The sequence below is a fragment of the Anomaloglossus baeobatrachus genome, chromosome 1, assembly GCF_048569485.1.
Source record: "Anomaloglossus baeobatrachus isolate aAnoBae1 chromosome 1, aAnoBae1.hap1, whole genome shotgun sequence".
In the NCBI taxonomy this organism is placed as follows: Eukaryota; Metazoa; Chordata; class Amphibia; order Anura; family Aromobatidae; genus Anomaloglossus; species Anomaloglossus baeobatrachus.
The window spans coordinates 183,810,608-183,822,311 of NC_134353.1; the positions used below are offsets into that span (position 1 = coordinate 183,810,608).

General features: G+C 48.3%; 1 protein-coding gene across 1 annotated transcript in view; it reads right to left on the reverse strand.

Annotated features, from left to right (window-relative positions):
- The window catches only part of CPE (carboxypeptidase E), a 128,055-nt gene extending 118,184 nt beyond the window's left edge, over positions 1–9,871 (reverse strand). The window contains exon 1 of the mRNA XM_075347326.1: positions 9,392–9,871. Coding sequence (XP_075203441.1) covers positions 9,392–9,668 — 277 coding nt within the window. The 5' untranslated portion in view covers positions 9,669–9,871. The remainder of the gene's footprint in view (positions 1–9,391) is intronic.
- Positions 9,872–11,704: the final 1,833 nt, after the last annotated feature.

Below are 11,704 nucleotides of genomic sequence, written 5' to 3' on the forward strand. Positions count from 1 at the left end.
GAAGAGTGTTTGTGCGCCGGACAACACCTGCACCACCACACTCTGCCCCACCACGACGTCTCCTGTCCCCAAAGTGACGGCGGAACCAGGGGTAAGCCTGATAGCAAGTGCCACGACTACAAGGCCGGAGGCACCCTTGGCACCCCGTTACATGTGGCGTAGTCGGCAGGATCCGGATCATATGCAAGGGGACCCGCTCCAAGAAGAAGGAGACCAAGTGGTGCCCAGGGTCCTGGATCCGGATTATTGGAGAAGATTCCCGATCCCATGGTGGGAAGCAGAAGTAGTGCCTGCAGCGTTGGACCGGGCACAAGATGGCGGCAAGATGGCCGTCGTCTGTGAAGATGCAGAAAGCGCGCGAAAAGTTGGCGCCAAAAGAAGAGCCTGGGGCTGGCCGGTGCCGAAAAAGAAGTTCGGAGTACTCCGCCCAAAGAGGGGAGGTGCCGGTCCCAGGGCACGAACGAAGATACGTGAAGTGGGCGGTATTGTAAGAAGAAAGAAGTACCGCCGCGGAGGGGTCGACCTGATGTGTGAGACTGGGGGTGGAGTATACCGAAGAGCGGGAAAAATAGGCCCGCCTCCACTTCCTCCAGCATCTCCACTGACCCCGCCGCCATTACCAAAGACGCTGACTACAAGCAAGATGGAGACCGCAGGAAAGCAGCAAGATGTGGTGGCCGCGCTAGCAGCAACTAACCTGGGCAGAGGACGCCCGAAGCAGGCTGCGGAAGGACTTCCTCTCAACCTACCGGCTGTGCCAGGAGGACCGGAGCGGCCCACTACACAAGAGGCCGCACAGTGGCAACAGGAAATCGAATGGGAGGAATGCCAATACCGGAGACGCACTCAACCGAGACCGGTGCTGGCTGATATCTCCCGGCCGAGAACCACGCTGGCGGTATCGCCCGAAGTCAAGACAGGACTGGGTGCTGACCCCGAGAAGGGAACACCGGCGGTGTTGGCAATTCACCAGAATCTGGTCACACACCCGGTGATCGTCGTGGGCAGTCCCCAGCCGTCCCGTTCAGCGACCCCGTCACCCCCGTCGGGGGTCGAGGAGGCAAAACCGGAGACAGAGGCGCCAGAACCACCCGTCAACTACGAACCGTTCCGGAGGCTGCGCCGCTTGCCAGGTCAGTCCCTTTCTGATTATGTGAGGGCTCAGTGGGCCGAATGGCAGCGCGCTTACCCTCCTGAGTGACTCGTAACGACCGGAGGTGATGGACATGTTCGTGTTGAAGACCGGTGTTGTTAAGGAGCTGGAAAAGTTCCACAGTTTGCAACCTGTTCAAGCTACGAGCCCGGAAGGAGCCTGATGCTGGACTGAGCCAGGGGCTCCCTCCGTGTTGTTAAAGAAGACTTTGTTGATTTGTGCTCCTATCTACCAAGACCAGGAGTATTGTGAAAACCTCCGGGCAGAAGACCAGCCAAGACCGGGAGGCTGTAACGGCCTCCGGGCACACTGTCTTCAAAGACCGGGAGCTTCCAGGAGGAACTCCGGGCGCTGGACTGGTGTGCCCTTGCGTGTGCCCGAAGGTGAACATGTTTATAGTTTTATTATAATGACTTTGTGATATAAATGTGGTTTTAGGTTTGTGCCTTGCCGGGAGGCTTAGGCTTAAAGAGGGGAGGTATGTAAGGGGTGGGCAGATCCCTTGCAAGGAAGCACAGGTTTTCTCTGAAGTGGTTAATGCTGTCCCCATAGAAACTGTACAGGAGGGAGGAGGAGCCGGCAGCTTAGGGGGAAAGGAAGTGTGTGCTGAAGGCAGTTGTGTCCGGGACGGGAGAGAAGCAACAGAGAAGGGGCAGAGTGTGGAGCTGAGTGGGCAGAAAGAAAGAAAGAAAGAAGGGAGCTGGAAGAACAGGGAAGCCGGAGAGAAAAGGAGCGGGCGGAACCTCGTAGGGTGAAGCAGTCCGGTGTGGGTCCGGGCTGTGGGTAGCCAGAAGTGGGAGCCGGGCGAAGTGGAGTAGTCAGGCAAGTCGCCCACTTGAGGGGACGCTGGGGCAGGCTTTCCCTCAGCTAAAGAAAGCGCCACAGCACTGTGTTTTGTTACTGCCACGTGTGGAGACTTGTGAAGAATAAAACATGTTTGTTATTTGCATCGAACCACGCCTGAAGAGTGTTTGTGCGCCGGACAACACCTGCACCACCACACTCTGCCCCACCACGACGTCTCCTGTCCCCAAAGTGACGGCGGAACCAGGGGTAAGCCTGATAGCAAGTGCCACGATTACAAGGCCGGAGGCACCCCTGGCACCCCGTTACAGAGGAATGATCGGAGCAGTACCAATGCTTCATTAATAATATGGGCTTGGCCAGTACTGTATTCAGCATTATAATCCTGCACTATTGCTATTAGTTTGTTGTGTTTATTACGTCTTTATACAAATACTAAGAGCCAGGTTCCAACAGAGCTAAAAGTTATCTCACAAAAGCAACTTCTCAGCCTATTATTCAGTCACGTTCAGGATGCAGATGACACAAATGTAACTCCGAGACCAAGCCTTGACCCAGGACGGGAAGCCCTCCATCTTAGGAGGGACCGGTGTCACAGATATGTTTGGCTTCAGAAGAGGAAGCCATGTGAACAATATGCTCCCTCCCGGCAGACCGGGATAAGAGGATCATATCATCTCCTCGTAGGCAGAGTTGTGTGCACAGCAGGCCACATACAGCAAGGCATGACATGGCAGAAGAAAACATGATCTGCTATTCCCTGCACCATATTTACATATCTTCATAGATTTGTTAGTTTTTTAGTCAAATAAACATTATCCGTCTCAGTCAGTATTTACACAGTCTGGTAATGATCCTTAACCTAGCAACTTGTATACGCTCCACTAACTACAAACGTCTATTTGGAAAATCTATGAGTACCTCCATCAGGTTGCATATTTTAGTGACCTTTTATAAGAAATGACATGACAGATGTAAGCCTGAGCTCCATCACTCCACTTTTATCCATCACTGATAGGTGAGTCCCTTCAGAAAACAGTTCATACACTTAATCAGAGCAGAGTAACTGGTTCTTGGCTTTAGATCAGTCCAGAATGCCAATCTGGGGCAATATATAATACAATATACTACAATAGATTTCCATAGAACACAACCCCTTTAAATGTTCTGTGTCACCATCACAATTATTTTCCATTTGCTCTAAAGCGAATCAGCCATTCACATAGAAGGCGGCAATGGAATACTGAATGTCAATGAGTCACACAATCCGTCAATCTGCCTTTAATTGGCTACAACTCTGTGTTCAGATTACATCTTAAAAGACGGGGTTGTTCCCCCCCCTACCCCCCGTGCGCGCGCGCACACACACACATGCACACACACATTCCCTGCATACTGTCCAGGTGACCTGGCTTAGACCACCTTAGAACCCTTAATTGGTGGGCGCCTGCTCCATCTTGTAGGGCATTAGTGTGACGCTCTGGCAAAACCAGGTTGTCACAGAGCCAGCACAAATCCCACCAAAATGCAGCCAATTCTCCTCTTTGGCACCAACACAGTCCCCACACAGGTATACACCAGCCAATCAGGCCCTAGTCACCCTCCCCCCATGAGGGATCGAGGAGAAGAGCTCAGGAAATGACAGAGAGGAGTGTTAGGCAGTTTGAGCTGAAGTCAGTGGAGAGCTGACAGGAGGGAGTTGGAGCTCCCTGGAGAGGGTGGTAGTCGGGGTTGGAGCCCCGGACCACCGGACGACTGGACTAGCTACGCCGACTAGGTGGGAGTGAGGGCCACAGGCGATGGAGATCCGGTCGCGGGGAACCTGAGGTAGACTGGGGCAGGGTTGTAGTCCCTGTTGTTGTGCCGAGAGAGGGGATCCGGTCCTTAGGCCGTTTCAAGCGGACTAGTCCAGACAAGAGAAATAGACAGAAAGTGCAGAACAAAGGGGCCCCCTGGCTGTATATCTGTGTGTGGGACCCGAATGTAACCGCCGGAGGCTACCGGTCACTGGCAATTTGGTTTACAATACGGACTGTGTGTGTTTACTGACCGTCCAAAACTAGCACCAGCTCATCCATAACCACTACAACAAACTGTGAGTCACCAGATCCCTGCAATCCCGCACCATCCTGTGGGCCCTAGGACTACACCTCCCCTACCCGTGGAGGGGATTCCACCTTTTCCACCTTACTGCTCAGCTCCATCAGCCCCGGGCGTCCCATACCCAGACAGCGGTGATGTCACCAATCCTCACCGCAACCCACGGGTGGCGTCACTGACAAACTATTCCCCTGTAAATACCCCCTTCCTTTAGTTGTGAGGACGGACAGCTGTAAGAGCCCGTGTCCGGCTACCACTCGAGCCACAGTAACGAACCCGGATCCGAGCAGCCCCTGCAGCGGCCCAGCACCCGTCCGCAACATTAGTATTGTGGCCTGGTGTTGGCAAATACAGCAGTAATTTTTTTGTTGATTTTTTTTTTATTTTAGGTCTTTTCAGTGAGTTGCTTTTAATTCTAGTGTAATACTTGCAAGATAATGAGGACCCTTAGCGTGGGTTACAAGCTTGATATACACAAATTTCATCATTTTTGCAGGGTGCAGCCAGACCCTTTAGTGTGGACTGGGGGACGTTAGGGTGTCTGTTCCTGGTGGGTGCACTTATATAGTGCTGGGCAGCCTGCCTGATCTGATAGTATGAGTGTCACTAATTCATATCTGTGGCTGGCTCCCTATACAGGCTTTATCCTTGTGCATGTGTAATATTAGACAACCATCCCCTTCACCAGTATTTTACACCTGTGCTTCCTCAGCCTGTATCAAGGTGGCTGCTGCGTTCTCAGTGCATTAGTGTTGTGATCTGTTGTTGGTAAACATTTGAGCCTTTTTTCTGTAATATTTTTTTTGTAGAATCCAATGCTTCGTTCACTTGTACCATTAGAGCTTGCTCTAGAAACTGTTATGAGAGCGATAAAATGTGTCACCATTACAGCCATGTGCCTGCAGCCTAAATCCATGTTCATACATGTCATCGGATCACATGTTCTGCCATACTTTTTCCAAAACTGCATTTTTTTAGGGTTTTTTTTTGTTTTGTTATTTTTTTAAATCATGGCTAGAACCGCGATACAACATACAGTATGTAAAAAAAGCCTAAAAATATCCTTTTTGTTAAGTTGCTTTTTGTTCTAAACATTTTTGAAGATTTTGTTTTTTGTTATAAGGTTTTTACTAGATAAATCCACTTTTATCATGAGAGCAGTGAATGAGATATTGGGTGCTAGGACACAGTAATGCATAGCATACAGTCTCCACAATATTCTCCATAATGGAGTACTGATACACAGGAGATACAGTATTACATAGTATGTACATATAGCAATCAGCCATCAGTTGTGCCGCTTTTATTCTTCACGGTCGCTGTGATCGCCAGTGGAAAATCGCACATAGGCCTCATCGCAACCTGTTCCACTCCACGCGGTGTTTCATGTTTTTTTCTGCGGAAGACTAATTTGTGACTTCAATTATCTTCCACCATAACCAGATTTTATTGACCTCGTCTGAATACCTGGACAATTATTCTGGTAAATGATACAATGTGTGCTCTTAACACATTAATATGTGTTTTTCTGAACTGTAAATATTTTTTATCTATAATTGAGATATGTAGAAAAGCAATTCCCCTATTGAGTTTGTAACCCTGTTCTGCACAAAAAAAAATTAAAAAAAAGTCGCTATGCGAGCTACAGCTTTAAGTAATGAGCAAAAATGTGAGGTTTTTTGGGGGTGATTTCCCCCTGGAACCTGCTACAAAAAGTGTTAAGAAATTACAACAAAAAGAAACGTATGCACAGCAATGTCAAAACAACTTGCTGGGCATATGTTTCATCAGTCTCACTTCCGGCTTCAAAAGCCGTTAAGGAGCTGAAAGCAGTGACCTGACCAGTCTTCTAGCGGCTTCTGATTGGAAGCTGCAGCAATATAAAAGAAGCCACGTCCAAAAAAGATATAAAAGATGTTGCAGGAATAACCGCTAGTGCCTAAAAGACCCTATGCACAATGCTTTACAGCTTGAGCAGGACACTGTTATGAACACAAAGTACCAAATGGAGACACAAAAGAAACTGAATCTATCAACAGCAATTTCTAGATGGCCCCCAACTAGCAAGGAACCCGAGATTCAGAGGTTGGTTGCACCTGATCACCTCCACTATCATTTCCTCCAGCCCCAATATGACCCAATATTGCATAAGGAAATATGTTCCCTACAGTAGACAGAAATATGAAGAAATATTCCATGTGAATCTTAATCTATTCAGACCAAATCATGGCACTTCTCCAACTTCATTACTTAGTATGGTGGCACCATCGCTATACCTATTCACTGTCCTGGAACCTCTTCTCATGATACCAGGACCCTAATAATCTAATACTGCCCCCTCCGACCTTGTTTCCTTTTATCTGGCCATCTGGCTTTATTTCTCTACAAAAATTCCGGAGAAACTCACTCATGTAGGGGCTGATCCCATGGCTTTCTATGGGATTGTTTCTTTTCCTCATCAGTTGTTGCTGCTCATCTTTCAAGGAGTCAAATCAGAAAACGCTACACGAGGCATATGTTTGATGCTGCCCACCAGTTTTATAGTAGAAAGTAATAAAAAATCTGACCCTGATGAAATGGATAAATGGGAACCCACCCTTATACATAGAGGTGGTAAATATACACACCCCCTTAGGCCTGTGCCTGGTCTCATGTGAATAGCAGTGCTGCCTCTTATTTAGCGGAGTAGACAATCAGTGACAGTGCTCATGGGGAGACTGGTCTAGGATTCTGCTGGTGTTAACACCAACAAGCAAAATGGGTGATTAGATAATTTATGCCTGCGAGAATATCATTGCTATCGGCAGCACATTGATCCATAACAGCAGGCGATATGCTGCCGATAATATGGTACCGTATTTGGACAGAACGATCAAGTTAACGATTGTTCTGTAATCATCACTATTGGTCAGTCAGTGTTATAAGACTTCTAATCAAATGCCCATTGACTTATTACACATTTGATCGGCACTCATTACCAAACCAAAATCAGCATTACAGTGCCAGGTACTATGTCAGAAGTCTGGAAGTGAATCTAGATTCTTTATCCCCCCTCCTATAACCAGGGGCAGACATAGGCTGCCACACGGGGGTCCAAGAGGTAAGGGAGCCATTTACACCTCCAAAGCAGGTGGAAATGTGCATTTTAATGAGTTATTGGGTTGAAAGGCCCCATATACTGTTCTTGCACAGGGCCAACTTCTGTCTGCATTAACCAGTGCCTATAACTATGCAGGATATTTCCTATACATGTTTCCTATGATTGTGACCAGGGTCTGAGGAGGGCAGTCTAATGGTTGGATATTTCCCATAGCTGTTTCCTATTATTGTGACCAGGGCCTGAGGAAGGCAGTTTATGGCCAGATATTTCCCATAGCTATTTCCTATCATTATAACCAGGGCCTGAAGAGGGCATTCTAATGGCCGGATATTTCCCATAACTGTTTCCTATTATTGTGACCAGGGCCTGAGGAGGGCAGTCTATGGCCAAATATTTCCTATAGCTGTATCCTATCATTCTGACCAGGGCCTGAGGAGGGCAGTTTATGGCTAGATGTTTCCTATAGCTGTTTCCTATCAGTCTGACTAGGGCCTGAGGAGGGCTGTCTAATGGCCGGAAATGTCCTATGGCTTCTTCCTATTATTGTTACCAGGGCCTGAGGAGGGCTGTCTAATGGACGGAAATTTACTATAGCTTCTTCCTATTATTGTGACTAGGGACTGAGGAGGGCAGTCTATGGCCGGATATTTCCTATAGCTGTTTCCTATTATTGTGACCAGGGCCTGAGCAGGGCAATCTAATAGCTGGATATTTCCTATAGTTGTTTCCTATTATTGTGACCAGGGCCTGAGGAGGGCAATCTAATAGCCAGATATTTCCTATAGCTGTTTCCTATTATTGTGACCAGGGACTGAGCAGGGCAATCTAATAGCCGGATATTTCCTATAGCTGTTTCCTATTATTGTGACCAGGGCCTGAGCAGGGCAATCTAATAGCCGGATATTTCCTATAGCTGTTTCCTATTATTGTGACCAGCGCCTGAGCAGGGCAATCTAATAGCCGGATATTTCCTATAGCTGTTTCCTATCATTCTGACCAGGGACTGAGGAGGGCCATCTATGGCCGGATATTTCCTATAGCTGTTTCCTATTATTGTGACCAGGGCCTGAGCAAGGCAGTCTATGGCCAGATATTTCCTATAGCTGTTTCCTATTATTGTGACTAGGGCCTGAGCAGGGCAATCTAATAGCTGGATATTTCCTATAGTTGTTTCCTATTATTGTGACCAGGGCCTGAGGAGGGCCATCTATAGCCAGATATTTCCTATAGCTGTTTCCTATTATTGTGACCAGGGCCTGAGGAGGGCCATCTATAGCTGGATATTTCCTATAGCTGTTTCCTATTATTGTGACTAGGGCCTGAGCAGGGCAATCTAATAGCTGGATATTTCCTATAGTTGTTTCCTATTATTGTGACCAGGGCCTGAGGAGGGCAATCTAATAGCCAGATATTTCCTATAGCTGTTTCCTATTATTGTGACCAGGGCCTGAGCAGGGCAATCTAATAGCCAGATATTTCCTATAGCTGTTTCCTATTATTGTGACCAGGGCCTGAGCAGGGCAATCTAATAGCCGGATATTTCCTATAGCTGTTTCCTATTATTGTGACCAGCGCCTGAGCAGGGCAATCTAATAGCTGGATATTTCCTATAGTTGTTTCCTATTATTGTGACCAGGGCCTGAGGAGGGCAATCTAATAGCCAGATATTTCCTATAGCTGTTTCCTATTATTGTGACTAGGGCCTGAGCAGGGCAATCTAATAGCCGGATATTTCCTATAGCTGTTTCCTATTATTGTGACCAGGGCCTGAGGAGGGCCATCTATAGCCGGATATTTCCTATAGCTGTTTCCTATTATTGTGACCAGGGCCTGAAGAGGGCAGTCTATCACCCACCTACACTTCTCCCCCAGCTTTAGTGCTTTTTCCTGGCACTGCACACAGTGGAGCTGTCTGATCCTCATATTAACAAGCTGTGCAGGGACTAAGCTGTCACCTCACCTCCACCCCATAATACATCCGGCCTGCAGCTAATCATATAATGCCCCAGTGTAGATTATAAGCCATGGTGCCCTACTGCACCTGTCATCAGAGAATTAACCTCCATATTCCGTCATCCTCCTGCTTTTCATCTACACATGGAGCCGATGACCCCGACACCTTAGAGATGGCTCCTAACTGTCCATGCAGATGAGGTTTTTCCATCCATTCTATGTTGTGATCCGCTGCACCCTGCGCCTGGCTCTGCTATCATTGCTGTGTACCGTGCACTCACCGGGCTCATGTTCTCCGGGCTTGTCCGACATCTCGATGACCAGCAGCTCCCGGCCCTCGGAGCTCCGTCCCACCGTGTAGATCCGACTGATGGACGGACACTGCAGCCACACCGCCACCAGCGCCTCCCGCAGCTCCGGGTACCGGTGATACTCAAACGAGATGCCGCCCGGTTCTCTGCTCAGAATCCGCCGCCTGCCCTGAGCCTCGGAGGAAGAAGAGCAGCCCAGGAGAAGCAGCAGCCCGCAGGCGGCCGGCCACAGGGAGCGCCGCTCCATCTTCTCACCTGTCTGCAGGGTGTAGAGCTGCGTACAATGTAGTCAGTGCTGTGCAGTGCCCGCGGCGCCCTGTACCATCACCTCCTGTGCCTGGTGCTGTGTCTGTGCCTCCTCCAGGTCCCAGCTGCTTCCCTTTGTCTCCTTATCTCTGTCACTGACTGCTGCTGTCCTGCAGCCTCCTCCTCCTCTCCTCCTCCTGTGACTCAGGCTCTCCACCCTCCTCTCACCTTCTATCCTGGCTGAGGGATGGATGCAGCTCTCTGCAGCTGTGGTGGATGGGACCAGGCACGTAGAGAAGGGGCACCCTCAGAATTTCAGATGTTGGGGCGATGGTAACCGAGCAGCACCCCTGCCCACCATACCACCTTGTAGACTGCTGCGAGTGGGCTTACATTCATTTTCCCCCATTGATACCATTTTAACCTAAGGTGATGCTACGACATATAAAAATCGCCCTTTTATGGATCGTTCTCTGTTACGGGCAGCTGCAGTTTTTCCAGGTTGACGTCAATAATAAAAAACAGATAAAGCCTAATGTGGGATTGTAAAACAAGCCACAATCCCTAAAACATGTGGTTCCTTCAACATCTGGTCACTGCTGTAAAAGAAACAGAGAATCGGAGGAAATGTGGTGCCAAAATGGGATTAGTGATGAGCGAGCACTAAGATGCTGTGTACTCATAAGAAGCAGTCGGACGCTCGGATGGGAGCGACTCGAGTACCTGAGTATAAGACAATGGGAACATCGAACCTTTTTTCAAGGAGCGTTCCCAAAACAATTTTCGCGTTCCCCAAAGACTTCCATTATACTCGGGTACTCTACTTGAGCCCATCCGAGCATCAACTGCACATTTCGAGTACCGAACACAGGAGCATGGTCGTGCTCACTCATTACTAGGGGATTGGCAGCTTCTACTTCCGGATGGGAAATGTCAAGCAGGAGAGGTGTTCCGATGCTGCCCCTCCAGCAGGAGCATTTACCCTACTCTGTGTCTGTCACATTTCTATGGCTGCCACTCTTGTACATATTCTATGGCTAATGGCATACATAGAAATCACAGGGCCCCAGAGTAAAAGTTCAAATTGGGCCCCTCCTCTACACTCTCCCCCTACTCTCCCAAAAAACAAATATGGCCAAGTGAGTGGGGTCATACCTCCCAATTTTTAAAATCAGGGAAAAGGATATGTATTACAACAGTTACACAGTAATTATGACAATACTGAAGCCCCTCTGTTCTCACCCACTACTATACCCCTTTCATGGGCTTATAGAGTATAATGCTCTAAAAATCCCTCCCATAACCCATATTGGATGATACCACCACAGTGAATTCCTGACACAGTCCCACCTCACGCACATTATGATGACACCACATCATTTGAATCGAGGACAGTATGATGCCATCACAGTAACCCCAACACAGTATAATTCTTCCCCACAGTATTATGTCCCTAAAGTGCTCCCTGCACAGTATTAAAGCCCCACAGTTCCCCTATATAGCATGGAAGGTCTACAGCTCACGATACACAATATGGTGGTCCCACACACACACAGTATGATGTCTCTAACATCCCACAGTGAGTGTGAGGGTCCCTATACACACAGTATTATGTCACCCAAGCCCCCACAAATTCTGATGGCACGCACACACAATATGATGTCACCAACAGTCCAGCATGCAGTATAAGGGTCCCAACAACCCTCAACATAAGAGGTACAATGTAATGACGGCTCTACCATTGTACTTGAAATTGCAACAATCGGCAGGGGAAATTCAGGATGCGGGGCGTTGTTACTCAGAATCGGGCCTCCCAACTCGTGGTCTGCCTCTATAGGTGGTATACCCCTGACTATGGCATACCTCCTTTGAAACACTGGAAAAAGAGAAACATTTTTATTACATCTAAAACAGACCCCTCACGTTACCCAGTCCAGTTTGTGACCCCACACAGAAAGTGTTCATCTTCAAGCCCGATAGTGTTCACACACAGTTTGATACAGCATTTATGGTTTCATGTAGCGTAATGCCCTTACA